At 42.1% G+C, this 25,017-nt stretch overlaps 1 protein-coding gene across 3 annotated transcripts in view; it reads right to left on the reverse strand.

Annotated features, from left to right (window-relative positions):
• EXOC4 (exocyst complex component 4) overlaps window positions 1-25,017 on the reverse strand; it is a 634,239-nt gene that overhangs the window by 454,503 nt on the left and 154,719 nt on the right. For all 3 annotated transcript variants that reach the window (XM_075063737.1, XM_075063746.1, XM_075063741.1), the window contains exons 8-9: window positions 22,637-22,782; window positions 18,969-19,057 (exon numbers count right to left, since the gene is read on the reverse strand). In XM_075063737.1, the coding sequence (XP_074919838.1) occupies window positions 18,969-19,057; window positions 22,637-22,782 (235 nt within the window). The remainder of the gene's footprint in view (window positions 1-18,968; window positions 19,058-22,636; window positions 22,783-25,017) is intronic.

Here is a 25,017-nt window from a genome sequence, read left to right on the forward strand (position 1 = left end):
TTCTAAGTAATTCTGGTGAACCCCACTCACAGTACTATCTGGGTCCTGTTATGGCGTGCCCCAAGTTGGCCACAGAAGTACTATCTGAAGGAGCAAGAGGGCAGTTCAGTCTCCACGGCCAGTTCAATCCTTGACATTTTTGCTGAGATTGCCTATAAGAAAGCCAGTGGTGCTGCTGCTTTTTGTGGTAAGAGTGACTCACTGCTAGGAACTGGGCTAAGACCAATAATTTATTTCATGTGGGCTACAGAAAAACCATTAGGTAGAAATAATTTCTAGCCTGTAACCAGTGGGTTAAATTAGAATCATTAACCCAGAGATTAAAGGAGTTTAGTATTCTACTAGTAGCTGAAAGCCTGTGATCTCACACAGGTATAATTTATAAAGTCGTGCGTAAAAAAGCCAATAATGGCCAAGAACTTAAAAACTTAACAGTAACACACTACGAATCCCAATAATGACTAGTCCAGGTGATATTCTGAACAAAAAGAGTTCTCAACCACGCCTGCAGCTATTTCCGTTGCTTCACGCTGGCTCAACAGACTTTTGAGGCTTCAGAGTGATGTTTGGGGTTATTGTGTGTGCTGGTTGTGTTGGGAGATGTGTGTTGATTTGTACAGATGGCAGCATGGCACACTGATGTGGTGGCTGGGCCAAGTGATCCACTTTCTATCTGTACAGTGTCTCATACAATCTATGAAACTGTTGCATGCAAATTGGCTGGAGAGTAAGGAGATTTTTGGGTGAGTCACCTCTGATATCACAATGGTTTAAGGACTCTTGGCAGGCCATAGATATGTGCCTTACTGAAGTTGTACACTGCACAGATGTAATTTGTAAGTTGAAATAGTTGAGGATTTAAAAATCGGACGGTTACACAAACCACAAAACCCAGTGATGATTCAACCTGGTAATATTCTGAACAAAAGAGAGCTTCCAAATACGCTCGTAACTACTTCCATTGCTCCACAAAGACTCAACAGACATTCCAGGCTTCAGCATGACACGCAGAGTGACATTCCTGGAAACTTCTTATATAGATCAATAGTCCCAGAGGTGTCTGCTCCATTCATTCATGTAGAGAGTGCTCCTTCTCTGAGAAAACCAGAAAGACTGGTCATCATGAGACACAGAACTTCCTGTGGCTCCAAAGCTACAATGAACAACACATCTGGTCCCTTCTAAGGAAAGTCACACTAGGGAGTGTAAATGAGGACTGCAGGACAGGGGTAAAGCTGTGGCTGGAGGAAGCTCATACAGTATCTGCCCACACTCTCCATTTCTCTTGTAAGTTCAGACAGTCCATTTGTGGAAATGAGAGTAACCCAGAGGACAAATTATTTTAAAAAGGAAGGATTGTTTTTGAATTTCAGAATAGTACCTAGAAATGTGTGGCAATATACATCTATTTTCCTTTAAAATCCAAACTCACCTTCATCCAAGTGGGGCCATTCATCCACTGCTAGCAAAATACTTTTGTCTTCCTGTATTGAGTAGATTATAACAAATCAAGTTTTATGCAATGCTTTTGGGGCTCAATTCCAAAACCAAGAAAGGAAACGTAAACCTTAACTCTCTTAGTGACATCTGCTCAATCTGTACAATTAGAACCAAATAACTTTGAAAATGGTAAACACAACTTAGAAGAGAAATAAAAGCTATACCAAACAATAATGTCTTTACGGTTTTCTTATATAATTGGGGCAGCAAGAAAGACAGAAAGCTCCTGATCTTACAAGTGAGAACTTGTGACAACACAGAAACTTCCTGACTGCATCCATTACACTGGTCTACAATTTTTGAGAAGTCGTCTGCTTAAGAGATAAAATGTGCTATTTATTATGTATTTTGATGTGCTGAATTCAAATATGACAATTAAAACAACTGATTGGCTACTGTTTCTAAGATATTTAAGTTTTTACATTTTATGTCTATGTATATTGTGTAGATAGTAGAGTTTAATCATAAATTGTAAACCTAGGTCTTTCATGTGTTTATGGTTGCTTTACATGATAATATTTCACCTGTCCTGTTTATGTAACACTTTAAAAATCAGCAAAAGGGTTATATAAATAAAATTTATTATGAAAACAAAGGCAAAAAACTACTATGTACATAGTTTTAGTCCTCTTCAGTGTCTACTTCGGCGCTTCTTGGCTTGTCTCTTGTATTCATTAAATGGAGCATCTCTTGTCACTGTCCAGCAATAGTCTGCAAGCATTGATGGGCTCCATTTGCCCTGATAGCGTTTCTCCATTGTTGCAATGTCCTGGTGAACTCGCTCGCCGTGCTTGTCGCTCACTGCTCCGCAGTTTGGTGGAAAAAAAATCTAGATGAGAGTGCAAAAAATGTATCTTTAGTGACATGTTGCAACCAAGGCTTTTGTATGCCTTGAGGAGGTTTTCCACCAACAACCTGTAGTTGTCTGCCTTGTTGTTTCCGAGAAAATTTATTGCCACTAACTGGAAGGCTTCCATGCCGTCTTTTCCTTGCCCATGCAGTGCATGGTCAAATGCATCATCTCGAAGAAGTTCACGAATCTGAGGACCAACAAAGACACCTTCCTTTATCTTAGCTTCACTTAACCTTGGAAATTTCCACGGAGGTCCTTGAAAGCTGCTTGTGTTTTGTCAATGGCCTTGACAAAGTTCTTCATCAGACCCAGCTTGATGTGTAAGGTGGTAACAAAATCTTCCTTGATTCAACAAGTGGTGGATGCTGAACACTTTTCCTCCCAGGCTCGCCAATGACTGTCGGAGTGGCCAATCTTTCTTGATGTAGTGGGAATCTCTTGCACGACTATCCCAGTTCGCAGAAAAACAGCAGTACTTTGTGTATCCAGTCTGCAGACCAAGCAAGAGAGCAACAACCTTCAAATCGCCACAAAGCTGCCACTGATGTTGGCCATAGTTTATGCACCTCAAAAGTTGTTTCATGTTGTCATAGGTTTCCTTCATATGGACTGCATGACCAACTGGAATTGATGGCAAAAACATTGTCATTATGCAGCAAAACAGCTTTAAGACTCGTCTTCGATGAATCAATGAACAGTCTCCACTCATCTGGATCGTGAACAATATTGAGGGCTGCCATCACACCATCGATGTTGTTGCAGGCTACAAGATCACCTTCCATGAAGAAGAATGGACAAGATCCTTTTGACGGTCACGGAACATGGAAACCCTAACATCACCTGCCAGGAGATTCCACTGCTGTAGTCTGGAGCCCAACAGCTAGACTAGAGCCAATCAACAATTTTAAGCATCATTTTCGTTCTCAGTGACCCAGAATTAGTAAAGTTTGACTACATTTATTTTAGAAGCATTTTGGCTGTAGAGCAGTGTTACTTGTGATGCAAGACAGAATTCAACAAGATATCCCAAAGCACTGAAAAGCGAACTGTGGGCAGCAGCACAATATATAATAACTCATGCAAATAAGATGCCCCAGAGCTCTGAACTAATTCACAATTCAGATTAAAGACTACGCAAGCAGATATTTCATGCTAATACAGTGACGTGAGAATGAATTGAACATTTAAAGTAAAGCAGTAATTCTAGATGCAGCTTTTAGAATGAGTTGAATCCTTTTGCTCAAAGTCTTTCAGATGAGACTTAAATCAGAAGACTTGACCCTAGGTGGTCATTAAAGATCCCACTGTGCTTTCTGCAAGAGGAAGGTTATTAGCCCCAATGTCCTAGGCAAATTCCAACACAGGTAATTACATTCAGTCTACCTACACTCCCATTGCCATTTCAGTTGCATACTGTATTCTTCACTTCACTTCCTGAACTGACGTATGGCATTGCTGTGCACTGTTTAGCAGCTGCTGCACTCTACTTGACATGGATGCCTTTCTGCGATGGATGAAGTAATCCCTTATGTATCCTTCACTTTATCTTACCTCATAGCAGTGTTGTGAGACTTAATTAAAGCACTTAGAACTCTCCTGATGAAAGCACTATAGAAGTGCAAACTATTTTTGTCACGAAGGCCAACAAGGAGACATCTGCAGTGAGATAATACAGAGGTACCCAAAGGTGTGCAATGATAATTTGTATCAAATGATAATGAGGGCACAATCTAGTAACATTCCTCAAATGGTACTGAGAAGTCTTTGCAGTGAATGGCTCTCTAATGACAATTGAGACTCAGGAAAAGAGTCCAGATTGCATAGCATGGGGGACGATTATAACACACTACTGAATCAACCAAGGTTGGAAGACAAACTTAGTACCATCAACTTAAGCTGCAAGAAGCAGTTTTTTTTTCCTTAACTCAAGACTGCAGTCCGTGCTGATTCACGTAGCAATGGATATTCCCTCACAGATGGAGGGGGTATTAGAGGAGACTGACACACGATGCTGCACGTCAGCCTAGGGCATGAAGGGCCAGGTTGGTCAATGAATTATGTTCTTAAACACACAGCTGTTGCAAGTCCTGGTACATGAAAGATTTCTCTATCACACACCATACAAAAAGAACACACACATACTGCAGAAGAGAGAGTGAGAGTCCAAAAGGTTAATGAAGAAAAAGGAAACTTTATGAAGCTAAAAAGACTAAGATGCTTTTTCAAATTGCAGTAAGAGGAATCCCATGATTGACTGTCAGAAATAATGCCGTGCTTGCAGGCTGCGCTGAGGAAAGATCATTTTCCTTCTATAAAGAAAAACAACATTTACATGTTCCATTCTGGTTCAGCAGCCGGTGGGGAGTGGAGGAAGGAGAAAGATACATGCCAAACAACTAACTGAGTGCAGCAAAACCAATGGCTGAACACTATTTGACAGATCCCCCTCATGATACAGTCTAGCCAATCAGGCCTCCGCACTGGTTGCTGCATAAGGGATGCATGTATATTTGAAGGGAAAATCTTCACAGATTTTGGGGGAGACATACTACTGAAATGTATTTCCTTTCACCCCATGCCTTTTACAGCTGATTTAAGTCACAGATACCAAGATGCATAGCTATTATTCGCTTAGACTCCTCAATGTCCAATTAGACCCAAAAGAGGATGAAGACCCAAGTGACCTGATGGCAAAGGTGTCCAGGACGTGCACATCTTATGGACTTCCATGAAAGCTGAAGTTACTGAGCACCTCTGAAAAGTAGGCCATAAATAACTAAAAGCCTACAATAGAGGCAGGGCACGGCATTATCAGCAGCAGATGTATTTTCTATCTGCCAACTACCCTCCTAATTGTCTTACTAATCTGCACTACAGAGTAACAGATCATCTCTCAACATATTTTCTAGCTTCACCACGACATCACAATTCTTTACTAGACCCACCTGATAACAGTTAGAAGGAATGCAACTGTGAAAAAACTGCTTCAGACAGCTATACCATGCCAACACAAACCCACAATTGCAGAGGTCTACTACACAGCAGTACTAGTGTCACCTAGAGCTTCAGAAGCGGTTCTTTATAAATGTTGATCCACTGACCGTTTTGTCATTTGAACATTCCTTCAACATTCTCCTCCATACAGGGAAAAGAATGAAGCAGTATGTGACCAGCTGACTCAGGGGGGCTCATGAACCTTTAGGTTTCAATCTTAATTCAGCAAGCTCCTCTACTGATAGGACTTTTCTCAATGCACAGTACTCTTGGTATTTTAGTTTGTTCCCATCAAATGGCTGACGTACTTTGACTTGACTTGGAATAGAGGAGGCAATGCAGTTCAGAAATGAGGTATACCTGCAGAGCTGTATGGTAGGCCAAGGACTCGAACAGCAGGAGAAGCTGAAATTCAAGATTGAGGGACCTTATTTAGCAAGAGCATTATGGATATCCAGAAACAGAATAGCAGGGGATATTGCAGATCAGAATTAGAACGCATTAGCAAAGCAGTGGTGGGGAGGAGAGGTAGATTAGCAGGTCAGAACTAAGGAGAATTGTGCGGGGGCCAACACTGGAAGACAAGTGGTTGCTGCAGGGTAACGGGCATTGCAAGTCAAGATGGGATGCCCTGGCAGAGGTGATATGTGGGGGGAGCTTATACTGGGCCTTTTTGCATTCTGTCACTGTCAGCTAATTACTTTCATGCGCAACAATTTCATCCAAATATAAATTTTAAAAAATATCAAAAGATTAAACTGGAGTTAAATGGCCACTTTAAAATATAATTAGACTGGCAGGACAGGTGTCCCCTAATTCTTTCCCCTGAGGTAAGACATTAAATCACAGCTTTGGAGCACTTAATAATAAGCAGTGATTGATCAGCCTTCAAACGAGATTGATTTCTTCTTAGCCTTTCCTAAGATGGAGACACAAACTGAGGACTGAAAAGATTCCACAGCCCCAAGTCTGACTTTCATCACCTTGTGTCTCCCTGAACAGGGAGAACAATTAAACTAGAGATGGAAACGCTCAGTATTTTACCACAGTGATGAAGATGCTCTGCACCTTATCACAGACACATACGCCTGGCAAAGGTCAGCCTTTAATAAGCTGCAACTACATCCTCAGACACCAACAGCAGATCAGCAAATGGTTCAGGAAATAAACCGGCACACACAACACACATCTACTTAAAGCAACCCAGTGTGTCTACTGAAATGATCTTTTTCTCCTCCCCAAGGATATAAATATTTTGAATATTTAACAACTGCTGAAGAATCCCAGAAATCTGTCCATTAGAAAAGGCTGTATAATACAACAGTGCAATAAAAACCTGTTGCTGTGTTTCAAATGTAAAATATGCTGTAACTAAAATAGACAAAGACGGCACTTTGCATAGCAAGCAGGACACTAATGAAGCACAGAGACCTCTCCTGCCTCCATTTCTTTTCTTTTTTCTCTCCCTTTCCTTAACTACCTCTGAATTCACTGCTTCCTTAATGGCAATCTCAGAAGCAAAATCAAGAAACAAATTATTTTCTTACACATAATCCCCCTTTTGCTGTCAAGCGTCTGACCCTGGTTTGATAATCTCATTTCCTGAGAATCAAAATGCTGGAAATGTAAGCTTCCTAGAGTGTTAATTGCGGCCCTGCTCCATTGCTAATCAAAAAATTGGATGTTTTGCATGAAAATGCTGCTCTAATTAATTCTCAGTCATAAAGCACCCTGGTTTTAATAACCCCTTTTTGATTGGATAGCCTTTGAAGAGACAGTGCAGCTAATCCACTAAACTAGAAAAAACACACGCAGAGGAAATAAGTAGTGGGCTTACAAGGTCTGAACTAGATGATTGCATTAATACTGTCAAATCACAAAAGAGTGATTCTCTGCCCCCCACCTTCCTACACCCTCAGATAAAACCGTGAACCTTTGCATCCTGAGGAGACAAAGGCAGCCGCCAGAAAGAGGGTTCACCACGTCAAATAATTTCCCCCTTCTTAACACAACTGAGTTTCTACATCTCAGACTCCCCCCACCATCTCTCCTTTGTGGGGGTATATTTTTAACTAGGATTGTCCACTTGTCAAACTCTCTCTTTTAATAAGATAAGAATTCTGCCTCCCCCGCAAGCATCTGACTGACAACATATTATCATACGCATCTCTAAGAGGTGCTGAACTGAATTTTCATTATCCAAAATGTCAAGATTCGTTTTTGTCATCAGAGAACACAGCTGGCCTCCTCAGACAGCCCTTTGGTTAATTCAAATGGAACAAGGCACCTACACATAACTGCATTTTTCCCGGGCCTGGTCTAATGTACACGTTTTAATTTACCACTTGTCAGACTGAGATACAATTTGCTGCTGCTGCTGCCATCACTGTTTCTTCAGCTCTCAATGAGGAAAGAAAAATCTTAATTAGTAGCAGTTTGCTTTGATTTCATTAATTACAAAAAAAATGATAAGGAATTTCCAACTGCAGAAGAAGCTTAACCAATGGTACACATGCTGAGATTTAACCGGAATAATACCAATTTTCCAGTGCAAAGCAGAATCATGTTTATACTTGGCATATTCCACTTGTATTTACCACTTGACCAATAGCGAACATTCCACCTGGGTCCAAACCATAATAAGAATATTGATTTATTGACACTGAAATTTTAAAACTCCACCAAAGAGCATCCATCCAAGGCTCTGGGCACCCTCGAGACTCATTTATAAACATATTTATAATATGACATCTCAATTTCCAGGCTCTGCTCCCTGATGGTCAAACTTACCCACACACACCCCTTACATGAGCTCACATTCTTGTAGCTCTACTTCTGATCCACTTATGGGGAACAAAGCATGCTACAGTTGAGATCTTAAATGCATCAAAGTCAGAAAATTCTAAGATTTAATGACCCTTCCACAGCAATAAGTAACTCAGTCAAACCACAGACCTACATGAAGACAACCTTCACATCCTCCATACTGCAAGGGTTGGATATATCCCTATTGTAAAAGATTATTAATCTATAAAAACTGATGCTACACTTGATCTTTGGCAAAAGGTTGAGACGAAGTAATATACAAATATAGTATGAACATACTGCCTCACAATCTGGCCAGTTACTGTCTTGTAGCAACTTCAACGTTGAATCATTTGACTTCTGTAAATTGAATTTTAAAATGGGCTTTATTAGCCCCATCAAAAATCATTTGCATGTGTATCTCAATGGGTAGTGATCAATGGCTCGATGTCTAGTTGAGCCAGTATCAAACGGAGCGCACAGGGGTCTGTCCTGGGCCGGTTTTGTTCAACATCTTCATTAACGATCTGGATGATGTGATGGATTGCACCCTCAGCAAGTTCATGGATGACACTAAACTAGGGGGACAGGTAGATATACTGGAGGGTAGGGACAGGATACAGAGTAACCTAGACAAATTGGAGGAAAAATCTCAAAATCTCAAAAAAATCTCATGATGTTCAACAAGGACAAATGCAGAGTCCTGCACTCAGGACAGAAGAATCCCATACACTTGCTATAGGCTGGAACCAACTGGCTAAGCAGCAGTCCTGCAGAAAAGGACCTGGGGATTACAGTAGACAAAAAGCTGGATGAGTCAGCAGTGTGCCCTTGTTGCCAAGAAGGCTAATGGCATATTGGGCTGCATTAGTAGGAGCACTGCCAGCAAATCAAGGGAAGTGATTATTCCCCTCTATTTGGCACTGGTGAGGCCACATCTGGAGTACTGCATCCAGTTTTGGGCCCCCCTCTACAGAAAGGATGTGGACAAATTGGAGAGTCCAGCGGCGGACAACGAAAATGATTGGGGGCTGGGGCAAATAACTTACAAGGAGAGGCTGAGGGAACTGGGCTTATTTAGTCTGCAGAAGAGAAGAGTGAGGGAGAATTTGATAGCAGACTTCAATTACCTGAAGGGGGGTTCCAAAGAAGATGGAGCTAGGCTGTTTTCAGTGGTGGCAGATGACAGAACAAGGAGAAATGGTCTCAAGTTGCAGTGGGAGAGGTTTAGGCTGGATATTAGGAAACACTATTTCACTAGGAGGAGAGTGAAGCACTGGAATGGGTTACCTAGGGAGGTGGTGGAATCTCCTTCCTTAGAAGTTTTTAAGGCCCGTCTTGACAAAGCCCTGGCTGGGATGGTTTAACTGGGGTTGGTCCTGCTTTGAGTAGGGATTTGGACTAGATGACCTCCTGAGGTCTCTTCCAACCCCAATCATCTATGATTCTATGACCTGCAAATATTACAAGGGATTGGGCAAACATGCTGAGGTTTGTCCAGATCATTTTTAATTTTAATCCTATCCTCCAAAGTACTTGCAACCCTTCCCAGCTTGGTATTGTCCACAAACTTTATAAGTGCACTCTATGACATTATCTAAGTTATTGATGAAGATATTGAACAGAACCAGACCCAGAAATGATCTGTAGAAGTCTTCAGTTCTAATCCTGCCTCTGACTCAGACTAAGACCTTAGTTTCCTTATGTTCATAAGGTTACTGATAATTAAGGCTAAGATTTAGTTATGGGTATTTTTAGTAAAAGTTATGGACAGGTAATGGGCAATAAACAAAAATTGAAGGCCCATGACTTGTCCATGACTTTTACTATAAGTACCCCTGACTAAATCTTAATTGTTCCTGAGACCGCGGGGCGCAGCTGCTGTGTGTGTGTGGTGGGGGGGAGGGGCAAACCATGGTACCACTGCTGCTCGGGGAGAGGGAAAGAGCGCAGTCCAGGGAGCCGCTGCTGGTCTCGGGGGGCTCCAGCAGTGGCTGGTGCAGCTGGCCTTGGGCCCCCCGAGCAGCTCCAGCATCAGCCAGTGCAGCCGGGGCTACCTGAGCTGCTCAGGCAGCCCTGGCATCAGATGCACCAGCTGCTGTAGCTGCAGAAGTCACGAAGGTCCCAGGTAGTCATGGAATCCGTGACATCTGTGACCTCCATGACAGACTCGCTGCCTTAGTGATAATTAAGGCTACGTTTACGTCACGGAGGTCACGGAATCCATGACTTCCAGAGACCTCTGTGACATCTTCTGCTTCAGCCCCTGGGGCTGCGGAACTGGAGCTTGCAGCCAACAGCGCCCCAGCAGGGTTTCAGCGATGGGCAACAGCCTCCTCAGGGTCCCCCTGCAGGGTTTCAGTGATGAGCAACAGTATCCTCAAGGGGCCCTCCTCAGAGTTCCAGTGATGGGCCTTATGCAGGGGCGGCGGCGACCTCTTGCAGCTCCCAGCCACCATGGAGCCAGGAGAAAACGTGGGGGAGGAATAGCTCAGTGGTTTGAGCATTCGCCTGCTAAACCCAGGGTTGTGAGTTCAATCCTTGAGGGGGCCACTTAGGGATCCGGGGCAAAAATTGGTTCTGCTAGTGAAGGCAGAGAGCTGGACTCGATGAATCAAGGTCCCTCCCAGTTCCAGGAGATTGGTATATCTCCAATTATTACCTTAGAAGCAAAATCACAGACAGGTCATGGATTCTGTGAATTTTTGTTTATTGTCCATGAACTGTCCGTGAATTTTACTAAAAATAACCATGACAAAATCTTAGCCTTAGCGATAATACCAACTCACAGGACAGTTGAGAGCATTAGTCAGACTAGAACATAAAAAGTTCTCTATATTATAAGTATTATGTCTATATTAGTTCAGTTTGCAAAACCGTTCCACTGGTTAGGGCATTAGCCTAGGACTTGGAAGACCTGAGTTCAAAGTCCCTGTGCCCCAAAAGACTTCCTATGTGACCTTAGGAAAGTCACTTAGCCTCTCTGTGCCTCTATTCCCCATCTTTAAAATGGGGATGACAGCACTCATTGGGGTGTAGTGACGATAAATACACTAAAGATTGTGAAGAGTTCAGATACTATGGTGATGGGGACCATATAATTACCATAGACAGACAGATCTAGGCCAGCGGTTCTCAAACTGTAGGTTAGAACACAAAAGTGGGTGGTGATCCTCATTTTAATGGGGCCGCCAGGACTGGTGTTAAGACTTGCTGGCATCTGGGGCCGAAGCCAAAGCCCAAGCCCCAGCCCCACCACCTGGGGCCAAAGCCCGAGGGCTTCACCACTGGTTGCGGGGCTCAGGTTACAGGCCTCCCACCTGGGGCTGAAGACCTTGGGGTTTGTCTGCCCCCCCCACACATCCCCCGGCCTCGGGTGGGGGGCCTCAGGTAGGTTCAGACTTTGGTTCCCCTTCCCAGATCATGTAGTAACTTTTGTTGTTAGAATGGGGTCACGGTGCAATGAAGTTTGAAAACCCCTGCTCTAGGCACTTCCCAAACACTGAAGGAGGACACCCATTCTCCGAGGAGCTTACACTCCAGGGAATAATAGTGAAACTAGAACATATTTATCATTATACACTGCACATTATTACAGACTGAAATTTCAGAGACACACCATCTGGTGAGAATATCAGTCCAGCAAGTAGATCAATGGTGCGCTAATGTATACTTACACCTAGTCAGCATGCCCTAGTGTTCTGAACAACAAGGGACTCAAAAGTCAGGACTCCAGTAATTCTGCTACTCAGCCTGGACACTCCTGGGACAACTCACTCTGTGCTTCAGCTTGCCCAGCTATAAAATGAGAATAAAATACTGACCTTCAAATGCTTTGAGATCCTCAGATGAAAAAAATGAGGGTCCAAACTTCTAAGAGGTGCTGAGCAGCAGTGGATTCCATTAACTGTTCAGCAGCTCTTAACAGTTCATTCTTAAAATCAAAATCCCATACGCACAACACTAGCAAAGCTGACCTTGATATGAACTTCTATGGCCTGCACTAGCAGAGATAACTGAGAGGGACTGGATGTTATTGTTCATGTCAGTCCCCTCAAGGTTCTTCAGGATTTTCACAGCATATAAAAATTCCCTTACCAGTTCTGCTGATAAACTGAACTGAGACCACCGCTTCTACAGACACTCCAAACCACTACATAACACCCTGCAGCGACAGGGACCTGATATAACACCTGGTGTATTTAAGAGTCCATGACCAACAGCACTTTCAACAAAATGATACTGTGCTAGAAATTATTATCAAAACAAACATCATTATGGTATCTGCCTGCTGATAAGATGCTCCATGGCCTTTCTACCTCAGGTGTTCTGAATCCAGCAAACACAGGAATAGCCATTGATAAGAAAGATCAGCAGCTTAGGTTAGACTCCTTCCTCAGATCTATAAAACAACATGGATATAACCCACTGAGTTTTAATTTTTGGCTGCCACTGTTTTTCCCTTGCATTTTGTACTTGTGTGCTTTGAACCAGTTAGCAAGGTAGCTCCAAAATTCCCCGTGTTGCCTCCCTTCCATTCCAGCCACATACACACAAAGTTGAACCACGTCAATTATCATTTGTCTTTTGCAGAGCCCAATACATTCCACACTGTCCAGCTGTATTGCTGATGACAGCTAGAGAAACATGAAAAACAACTGACTGTAAACTCTTCAGGGCATGGGCTGTCTCCATATGTACATATCATGCCTAGCATAACAAAGCCCAGATCTAGGTTGGTGCCGTTAGGCATTACCGTAATACAATGGTAGTGTCCAGAATGTTTTCAACTAAAAAGCAAAAGAACAGAAAGCAAAGCGGGATGATGACCCACCTTTAAGGATGTATATTCTCTTTTAAGTCCCATCTACACTACAAGACCACTATTTTTGTAGCAGTTACAGCTTGGTAATCCAGATCCCCCAATACAGTTCAAATCTGCAGTTATGATGGAACTGAACTGTTTTAACCATCTTCTTAAATTATGCCAACCCTTAGACTTCAGATGGGCTATAGTTCAGTTCAGAGCTGTCTATCCAGCAAGACCAAATGGTGTGTAAGAACCTCCCCAAAATGGTGATCTTACTATTCCAAGTGGTATAACAATGTATGTATTTTACGGTAACTTTCTCCTCTGAATGGAAAAGTTATGTCCTCCAGGTCCAAATCTCACCCAATACAATGAGAACCAGAAGCACATGGCATTTGAAGAAGAAGCTGGCCTAGCAACAGTATCCCCAGCACCACCAACATTTTGCATCCCAAGGGATTCCGTTTCCAAAGCACTCTAAAAGCAAAATAAAATATAGCTTATAGATAGAAATCACTTCATTGACCACTGACATGCAGTCACCTCTGAGGTGAAATGCAGCAGCTTTTTGACAACGCACAGCAAAATACTATCTATCTAAGCCTATCAGTGAAGAGGAATATCCAACCCAACTGAAACTGCAGGAGAACTGTAAGAAGGAAAGTGTAATTTTCCCAGTTAGAATCTGACCAAGATACATTCGTTAACAACCCTGCATTTGCAGCTGCAGCAGCAGCAGATACATAGGTATTCTAATGCCCATAAGTGGTCAGGACCCATGTTTTATGTCTCATACAAAAGACAGAACTCTCCTCAAGAAACATTACACCCCATCACCATCACACTGGGACACTGGTTCTGTACTAACTCAGAGGGAGGAATACTATGTTTTCAATTTTTTTAAACGACAATTGATGTAACTTCTCTTGCAAACAATATGAGGTGTCCACCTTAAACAAAAGCAAAGAAAACTAGGACCTGATTTTTCTTCCATTGACTTCACTGGGATTAGACCTTGAGAATTAATGCTTCCATCCCTAACATTCTTGCAGCAGGGTCTCTTCCAATAGTGGGTGATACTGCAGTGCTTATGGCATGCATGATTTCAGACTAAATGGCGCCAGTTAACGACCAAGTGTCAGCCTGATCATTGTGGATTTTAAGGCAACTGAAATTAAAATCTTATTTCAAAATGTTGGCATGAAATGAACTTCAAGTTTTTCTTTTATGTGTTACTTTGAACATATTTTCAGCAGATTTTTTCCCTAGTATTCCACCCTCTCCCTGCTGCTGCTGAAAAAGTCATCCCCATGGATAAGGCTGTTGAGAAGAGCAACTCGTGGTGTTCAGAGGAGCATGATGTTGCAAGTCAGCCTTCCGCTAACCTGACTGAACAATTCAATTATATTTTAAGGGATAAACGGAAATGCAGATCTGGCTGTGATCCAGGGATCAGGCAGATAAATGGGCTAGCTGAAAGGGAACAACAGCACTTTATAATGGAAAGAGAGGCGGGGGAGATTTTTAAACACAGAAAAAAATTAACAGGGAACTTTTCCCTCTGGCTCAATAGTGATGATTTCTTACTAAATTCACCCAATCTATCCTCCCTGTTGACTCCCTGCACTGATTACTCACCCCCTATTGCATTAGAGTCAAGCTTTTCATACTCATACACAAAGGGATGCATAATCTTGTCTCCACCTACATCTATGACTTCTTTCTTGCTTGTTAAGTCTTGTGATTCCCCCTCCTTTCTTCCCACCCTTACATCCCACCCCTATGCTTGGAACAGTCTCCCAGTTCATCTCTCTTAAGCTTTCTTTCTTTTCTACTTCTAATGCTTCCTTAAAACTCATTTCTTCACTTCAGAAATCTTCATACTCACCCTTCTCTTGAACTGTTGAACATGATTTGTCTTATCTCAGGCTTGACTACATTCAAAACACTACAACGGCACACTTGCACCACTGCAGATGCACGGCTCTAACACATCAGTGTAGAAACTACTTATACTGATAGGAGAATCCCTCCCATTGCCATAGGTAATCCATCCCCCCAACAGGCGGTAGCTAGGTCGACAGAAGAATTCTTTGGTTTTTCACATGCCAGAGCAACAGTTATGACGACCTAGTCTTCTAGTGTAGGCCAGGCCTCATTTAGACTCAAATCCCTTGGAGGACGAGGGTAGTGGGTAGAGAGCTCTTCAGGGCAGGGAACATGCCTCATTAAATGTTCATATAGTACTATCACATAAACAAACAGCTATATAAAATAAACCATCAATTATATATGAAAAACCACAATCACCACAACGTCTAAGCCATAGCAGGTCGGAAACAGGAATTGCATGTGGGATCAGTTAATATTGTTTTCAATCCCCTTCTTTTCTGAAGGCTAAATAGGAAATTTGCCAGGTTCTGAGATGACATGGTGGTTATATTGGAAGATTGCAACTGAGATAATCCCAGAAGGCCTGAAATCACTGAGGAAGATATCAATACTGAAAGGAAGCAGCAGCAGCTCCTCTCACAGCTTTAATCATGTAACTCCTGTCAGGAATTCCCACTCTTGGATTTGGATCCTACTGCTCCATCTGATTTCTGGATGCAATGGGTGGCGTTGGCGGAGTTAGTAATTAAATCCTACAGCCACGTGATATGAAAAAATCAGACCGTTTATGACGAAAACGGTGAAGGTTGTGCGGACTGTAGTTTAGACACAGCAGGGTACGGCTTCTTAGAATTATTACTGGTACAAATTTTAAAAAAAAGGATTTTTCAGATTTGATACTGGAACTGCGTGGGTGTAATAACAAAATGAAACCACACCCTTTGAACTTCCCCAACTCCCTATAATAGGATAGTGCTTTACGTGCCCTATCTTTCTAAACTTCTTTGCACAGCCACTCACCACATGTCCACACACGTTGTGTTTCTCCCAGCACACAAGTACGTTGCAGGTTTCTACAGCTGACAATTTTAGCCTCTCAGACAAAAAGTAGTAAAATGAACATCCTATAATGTGCTTAGACCGTGATACCATACCTCAAATATAGACATTTTCACCTCTATCTTATTCCCATAAACTGGCAGACAATAGTGAAGGTCAAGTGTCAATTTAGGTATTTGTCTACCTAACTTAGGGTTTTCCGGAAAGCCAATCAACAGAGCATCCAAGCCTTGCTATATGGAAGTGCTCTGTAACATCAGCTAAGCTAGATATACCATAACCATCCAAAAGAACATTCTCCATACTTACCTACATGCCTCCAGCTTTCATCCAGACAACATCAAATAATCCATTGCCTATACCTAAGCTCTAAAATACATCTGCATTTGCTCCAACACCTCAGACAGAGACAAATACCTACAAACACATCTCTATCAAGTGTTCTTAAAACTACAATACTCACCTGCTGAAATGAAGAAACAGATTGACAGAGCCAGAAGAATACCCAGAAGTCACCTGCTACAGGACAGACCCAACAAAGAAAGAACGCCACTAGCCATCACCTTCAGCCCCCAACTAAAACCTCTCCAGTGCAATATCAAGGATCTGCAACCTATCCTGAAGGACGATCCATCACTCTCACAGATCCTGGGAGACAGGCCAGTCCTCGCTTACAGACAGCCCCCCAACCTGAAGCAAATACTTACCAGCAACCACACACTACATAACAAAAACACTAACCCAGGAACCTATCCTTGCAACAAAGCCTGTTGCCAACTCTGTCTGCACATCTATTCAAGGAACACTATCATATGACCTAACTGCATCAACCACACCATCGGAGTCTCGTTCACCTGCACATCTACCAATGTGATATATGCCATTATGTGCCAGTAATGCCCCTCTGCCTTGCACATTGGCCAAACCGGACAGTCTCTACGCAAAAGAATAAACGGACACAAATCAGACGTCAAGAATTATAACATTCAAAAACCAGTCAGAGAACACTTCAACCTCCCTGGACACTCGATTACAGACCTAAAAGTTGCAATTCTTCAACAAAAAAGCTTTAAAAACAGACTCCAACAAGAAACTGCAGAACAGGAATTCATTTACAAAATGGACACCATTAAATTAGTCTTGAATAAAGACTGGGAGTGGATGGGTCATTACACAAAGTAAAAACTATTTCCCCATGCTAATTTTTCCCTTACAGTTACTCACACCTTCTTGTCACTGTTGGAAATGGGCCAGCCTGATTATCACTGCAAAAGTTTTTCATTTTTTTTTTCCTTTCTCCTGCTGATAATAGCCCACCTTAATTGATTAGTCTCGTTAGAGTTAGTATGGCACATCCATTTTCTCATGTTCTCTGTGTACATATCTTTCTACTGTGTTTACCATTGCATGCTTCTGATGAAGTGGGTTTTAGCCCACGAAAGCTTATGCCCAAATAAAATTTGTTAGTCTCTAAGGTGCCACAAATACAAATCATTCTTTTTGCATTCTATGTAAGGGTCAACTTCTGGCTGGAGGATGGATGTAAGTCACTGGAGAGAGCACTAGAACTACAAATCACCTGATACCTCAGCTGTAAATATCTAGCATCTGTTAAAATCACCACAAAATTCTTGTGAATAGGATTTCAGGGTACAATTCTGCCTCTGCCCATCACTGCTATCTGGACAACAATGACTTCAACAGAGATCCCATAATGCATGTGCATTAGGGCAATATGAATGCTGTAAGAGACTAAACCAGATTATATAGAACCAATCTGGTCTTTTTTATACATATTACTATGAAGATTTTACCTAATATCTCACTCTCCCCTGCTGCTGAAAAAAGTTATCCCTTATGGATAAGGCTGTCAGGAAGAGAAATTTATAGTTGTTCAATGTTCAGAGGAGAGATGCACTATATATATACACATCTCTACCCCAATATAACGCGACCTGATATAACACTAATTCAGATATAACGCGGTAAAGCAGTGCTCCGGTGGGGCAGAGCTGCGCACTCTGGCAGATTAAGGCAAGTTCAATATAACACGGTTTCACCTATAACACGGTTAAGATTTTTTGGCTCCTGAGGACACCATTATATCGGGGAAGAGGTGTGTGTACACACACACACACACACACACTATATTGCAGCATACACACCCCATCTCTCACGAGCAACATAAACTAATGGCAACAGCTCAGCCTTCCAAATCTACCTTTTCAAAAAACATGTAACCCACATTAATACGCTGTGGTTCTTTGTCCCCGTCTAGTGGTTGGATCAGGTAAAGAGACTTGTGTGCCTGTTACTGCCTCAATGGCAAAAAAAGGTCTTTTAGCTCAAGCAATAGAGGCTCATGCTTTCAGATGCAGACTTCAGTCCCTGGAGATGACCCAGTCAGGGATATTACATGTGCATGTGCCAGTGCAGAAATAAATTTGAGGTAAGGAAACAAACATCAGCTTCAATCTTCAGAAAGCATCATTTAGAGTGAGATTTTCTTTTTCTTTTAAGTCATTGTTTTATGAGTTTCTTTTTAAACTCACACCTATAGAATGTGGGGCTAGAAAGGGAAAAAAGAAAATATGTTAGTGTTTGCCTTCCTACCTAGAGTAAACAAATAGAGGATATGAGCTGGCCAAGTTTACAGAGTCTTAGGCCATGTCTATACTTACAAGCTTACAGCTGCTCCGCTGTAAGAGTGCTCATGTAGCTGCATTAGCCAACATGAAAGCATTCTCCAGTCGACATAATAAAACCAGCTCAATAAGCAGCAGTAGCTATGTTGGCAGGAGAGCATCAGTACAGCGTTGCGCACATGAGGGCTTATGCCAGCAAAATCTATGCTGCTGGAGCAGGGGGAGGGGTTCCACACTCCTGAGCAACAAGTTTTGCTGACATAAGCGCTAGTGTAGACATGGCCTTAGACTATGACCCTGCATATGGTTTGCTAGAGAGGAGCTAACAACGGTTCTGAGCCATCCAGGCAGGGTCTGCAGATATTTGGCAAAGCAATCAACCAAATTAACGAGCTGTCAAGCTTCTCACCTTGAAGTTCTCCACTCCTGCTGTAGAGCTCCCTCCTCTGCTCACGCAAATAGGCACTCATGCTAATAGCATGGGAGGACGATTCAAACCTGCAATAAAAAGCATGCAGTCAGTCACACAACTCACGGTGACTTTTCTGTAGCCACAAAGATTGAGATACTGTGTTAGATTAAATAAGAAATTATTTGTTACTTAATTCCATTAACTCCGACAGCGAGGCGCTTTCCAAACAGAGAAGGCCCAGGAAACAGGTAGAATCCACAAAACCAAACCCACACACTAAGCACACACCTCAGCTCTTAACAAGGAAGTGCTGCAGCCAGTGATTAAACTCAATGCTCCCCTGGAAAGGTAGGAGTAACAAACTATTCAATTATTTATGACGTGTTGCCTCAGAAGCAGCCAGGAGGTGCCCATAGGGAGCTAACAATGGAAATCTCCACTGAAAGTCTTTCCTCAAAGCAGCCAGTACTAGATAGAGCTTAGGGGACAGGAAGTGAAAGAACCTTCCAGTCTCCCACCAGACACAGAGAAACCCACCAAGGCTCCAAGCTCAGAAGTCTTCTCTGACGGGGCATGTCAGCAGCAAGCCTTATAGCTCCTAGCATTATCATTCACTCTGCTCTAAGACCTGGAGACTGGATTCTTCCTCTCAGCTGCTGTACTGTCATTTGTTGTGAGACCCCCTACAGCACATCCCTCTCCTACTGCTATCTAACTTTACACTTCCCCTGCCTCACTTGACTTCTCACCACCCCTCCTCTCTATCCTTTCCCCTCTCTGCTCCCTGCCTCCAGTTTCCACTTCCTTCTCTTACTCATGCAATCCTTTCCTTTCCCCCACTTCAACCCCAAGTGATTCCAACAAAAAAGCCTCTAAAATTATGCTTTTATAATATAAATAAAACAAATATATAGTCACATGTGTTAAAAAACCCCAAAACATGAGCTTAACAAGTGGTGGACCCATCACCGCTTTGCTTATACATCCATCCCTTTCCCACACACCATGGGTATCGTTTTTGCTTGATGAGATTGACAGCTCTTCACAGTATGGACACTGTGTATGGAACCATGACTGACTAGGGCCTATGTAGTATAAATTATCATCTGAATTTATGTAGGGCCTTTCATCTGAAGAGCTCAAAGTTCTTTCCAAGTATTCATCAAGTAAGCTACGCAACAGCCCTGTTATGTGGGTATTACACTCACTTCAGCGATGGGAAAATTGAGGCACAGAACAATTAAATGACACCAAGTCAGTCTCAAAATCTCAAGAACAGAACCCAGACATTCTGATTTCCACTGGTGCTATTAGATCACACTCCCTCTACCCAGTATCTACAAAATTAGCTTCCAAGGAGCTATACCAACTGCTCACACATCATACAGCTCTATCCATGTATGAGAGCAAGGCTCCATCTCCTGTTCAAGTGATTTCCAAAGTCGGGACTCTAAACGCAGAGATTTTTATGACAAGTGGATGGCTTCTCTAAATTGGAAGCAGGTAATGGAAATACAAGGACGAGAGCCTCTCTGTCCAGAGAGAAAAACACTGAAGATGGAACAGATAACAAGAATATGACTTTATCAAACATGTGCATCCCTCAGCAGATAGAGAAATTCCATTTCAACAGAGAGATTTCCATGGATGTAGTGACAGCTGACAGGACACAGATAACAGAATAAGAGATCCTGATAAGCACCACTGTTACTAAGGTGCTAGCAGTGACTTAGTGACAAGAGCCTGAGTGGTAAAAGATGGCTATTCTTATGAAGTTAGGCACCATCACGTTAACCAATTATCCTTAACTTCATTTTCAGCTAACAGAAATGAGTACACAGGCTTAGAGTGTCGTGGGTGAAACAGAGCATATGAATTCATCCTCCTCACTCCTCAGAATGAGAGGGGCTGACACCACCTCAGAATTTGCATGCTAAGCAATGGAGAAAGGAGAGCAGTCCTGTGGTGCTCCAAAGCACATGTTTAAGTCAGCTTAACAACGGAATTAAATCCAAAGGGAAGTTCTGGCAGAGTAGACAGGAGTAGACAGAGAATCTCGAGAGAGAGAAATGTTGCTGATGTAAACCTAGAGCCACCCACTGGATCAACCACAGAATTCTTTGAAAAGTGAAAGCCTTTGATACCAGGGGATTATGTTTAATGATCTATAGTCTCTCTGGGGCTGGGATCATCTTTTCACTGTTTGTGTGTATTGTGCCTTGCACAAGGAGCCCTGATTTCTCATTTTCCCTTTAGGCCTTACCAGAGCACAGACAATAAAAACTTATAAGAGGCTGCCAGGGTCTGCTATAGTTAAGGTTTAGATAACATCATAGTTATTATTTGTATTAGTGGTTTGAAAAAAAAAGAATAAGGAGACCACTGGCTGGTTTTTAATGATTAAATAAGCTTTAGGGAGGGCTGGAAAGAGGCCCAGCACCCAATACCTCCCCACCACCACCAAACAGCTGCTTCAGCAGTGCAGGAGAGTGTTAATCACGATACATCTTCTCCCAACCTGTCCAACTGACAAAGTTAGTGCAAGCCATCCAGGAATATCAAGATCCTGTATTCTTCCCATTTCCACATGCTGAGCCAACCTAGCCAGGAGCACCCCACCTCCAACCCCAGCCGGACAGGCCTACACTCACAGTCATTTCCTTCCAGTTTCCTCAGAGCAACAGATTGACTGGCTTTGTTAAATTTGGACTTTACATTTTCCTTCTCTGCTAACCTGCTGTTCCTCCTCTCTGCCTGAAGTTCCTCCTCATTATTATTATGTATCTGTACTACAACAGCGCCCAAAAGCCCCAGCTGAGATCGGGTCTCCTTTATGTTAAGCCCCATACAAATACATAATGAAAGACGATCTGAGTCCCTCAGGGCTTACAGTCTAAATAGACAAGGCAAAAAAAGGGGTGAGGAGAAAGGAAGAATTAAGATTCCCATTTTACAGCTGGTGAAATGAGGCAGCAAGAAGTTAGAGACTAGAGCAGGAAACTGGTGACAGAGATGGGAATGAAACACAAGTACCCTCCTGACCCAGTGCCTTAACGACAAGGCCAATCTTCTTCTTCTATTTGCATTACTCCCCACACACCCCCAACCTCCCTCTCCCTGGAAGTCAAATTGCTTCCCCACATTTTCTTCCTCTCTCACATCCAACTCCCATTCCCCCCTCACTCTTATTCTATATTCCCCTCCCACCTGCTTCATTCTACTCCACACTTTCAACTCCAATTTCACTCAAAATTTTTCCTTAAAAACGTGATATGATTAACCACCTACTCTTTACACAATGATCTTGTTTGTCCTGTTCTCCTTTTCCCTATGCAGCCCTTTCATTTCTGCTCTCACTTGTGCGCTTTTGTGCTTTACTTTGACTGTAAGCACATCAGGGCAGGCATGATGTCTTACTACATGTTGGATAAAACCTAGCACAAGGGGGCCCCATTCCTGAGTGAAGCCTTTGGACACTACTATAATATAAACAGTGGAGAAGAATCAGCATACGGCTCTCGGATGACAGACAAGCTCCAGCTTTGATAGTTCATTTCCATCTGAAGTGTCTGAAAATGTTATTAACTGCTAGAAGTGCACAATACTTGATGCTCCAGAGACAACCTCAATGCTAGGTACTATTCCGGCATCATAACAACACTTACTTGAACAGAGGGTTTTTAGGCCTTTGAGGTTTCTTCTTTGCAAAGAAAGCAGCAAATTCTCTCCCAGAGCTTGCATAGCTAAGCTGGGCTGATGGTTCTGAAGCAGTCCGAGTGTTCTTCATATCCAAGTATTCTGTCAGCAGCATCTGAGAGCAGGGAGAAGAGGAATGCAACATTTGAAATAGAACAGCGATGCAAGTTTATTCACAAATCCTAAGTGTCCTAACAGGACACTGCTAAACTAAAAAATGACAAATGGTAAAATTTTCAAAAGTGCCTAAGTGATTTATGAGCCTAAGCCCTATTGATTTTCAATGAATCTTAGCTCCTAAGTCAGTCACCCAATTTAAGACCACCATAAAAGCACTGTCTACATTCCAGAAATTTTGCTAAGTTTTTCAGATGCTGTCAACACTGGTACAACTCCACTGATGTTAGCAACATTGAGAACCCTACTGTAGTTTGGCAGCTGGTGTTTACAGACCTATCATTACCAAAGTTCCATGTCACGGTGCTTAAAACACTAGCGACGGCCCATCTATACAAGGCCTCACAACATTGCTGACACCACTGAAGCTGAACTTGTTCAGCAGTGATGGAGAGGTGGTTACAAATTTCACAGTGTAGATAAGGCTTTAAAATATGTTAAAATGAAGGAATTAGACTCCCCTTCTGTTTATTATTTCCAGTGTTTGGTTCTACTGCTGCTGTGTTTGAATTTTCTGTAGCCACACTACCTCCCCCCAAAACACAAAATACCAATTCTGCTGAAATACAGTGCATGATTAAATTATTTGTTTTCAGATTGGTTTTTGGAAGACATGTTTCTTTTTTTAAAAAAAAATCTCAAATTTAGGGCATAAACTACACCATTATATCCATTTAAATATACGTACCACACACCTGGAATATTTAAATGGATATATTTAACAGGAGAGATTTAGAAGTGCTGTTAATTCATATAGTTGAATCACCAACTCAATTCAAGCTGATTACAGGGAGAGAGGCTTTATGGTCTAGTGGACTGAGCACAAGTGTACATACTTAGATACTACAGGGATGGACACAAATACAAGAGGAGAGTGTGCACACAAGCCTATCTAATAGCAAAGAACCTCTCAATTTTCATCCTGCCTATGCCACTTACTTGCTGTGAAGCCTCAGGCTTTCCCAGCAGAGCCTGTAAAATACTTGAATTAGAGAAAGAAGAAGGATGGTCCAGTGGTTGGTACACTTCTCTGGGACTTGGGAGACATGGATTGTTGCATACGACTTAAAATAAGGGTCCAATTTTTGAAAAAATATGGCATGATTGTCTCTCTGTGATTACCAGATCAAATGTACTTTCTATTCAAATAAGAATATGTATTTCCCCTCCCTTGCTACCAGCCAAGCACACGCAATTTAGGATCTTTCAGTCGAGCTAAGTTTTCTTCTAGCCCATCATCAATGATAAAGGTTCTCCAGGGCAAACAACACCCTCGGTGAAATCTGTGCAACCCCAATAGCTTCAGCGGAGCAGTAAAGAACTAACTGATTGGCCCAGGAACTATTATTTAGTAATTAATTCTGTTCATTATGAAAAAAACAGGATTACACTCCAGCTCATTCACTTTTAGCTGTGCTGCCTCTGGAGAGATAAAGGAAGCTAATGTAGTTTAAGAAAACAAAAACAAAACAATAATCTTACTTTTGTCAAGAAATTAAACTCCCTGAATATACTCAAGAAGCTTTAAGCATCTTGGAGCTATGGATAACGCATTCCACATTCCATTCTATTATGAGCCAGCCAAACCCAATCAAAGTGTTGAGTGTAATGAGAGGAATACATCAGGACTGTGCTGTCTATATTTAAACAAATTACTAAGAAGTAATATCTAAGAAATAATATCTAGGCAAATGATATCATGCTACTAATTAGAAACAATTGAGAATTGCTCTAAAAAGATACAACACAATTAAATAAAGGTAACTTGATTTCAATTCCCAAAATATCTCAATTAAAACTTCATCCGAGAGAAGGTTTTAAAATACAAGCATGATTCTTGCCATATAAAAAATAATCACTACACTACGATTATTGTGGGGAGAGGGGGGGTGGTTCCCAGTAATGTACCAGTGCTGCTCTGTATTCTCTGGTTAGGTGTTTGCTTTGCTTACTTGAATTCATAACCTTGAAAATAACAAACGCTCATTTAAAATCTTTTCCAGAAAAAAAAGCTTGGCATTTTTGCTCATTTCATGGACAGAACGTACTCATAATGGGCCCCCATTTTGAAACTATCCTAAATCTAGAGCTAACATGAGTAGGATATCTGAAGTGAATCATGCAGTATTTTACTCAAGTATTACAATATGTCAGCAGAGAGTTAAACTAGAAC

The sequence above is a fragment of the Chelonoidis abingdonii genome, chromosome 1 (genome assembly GCF_003597395.2).
Source record: "Chelonoidis abingdonii isolate Lonesome George chromosome 1, CheloAbing_2.0, whole genome shotgun sequence".
In the NCBI taxonomy this organism is placed as follows: Eukaryota; Metazoa; Chordata; order Testudines; family Testudinidae; genus Chelonoidis; species Chelonoidis abingdonii.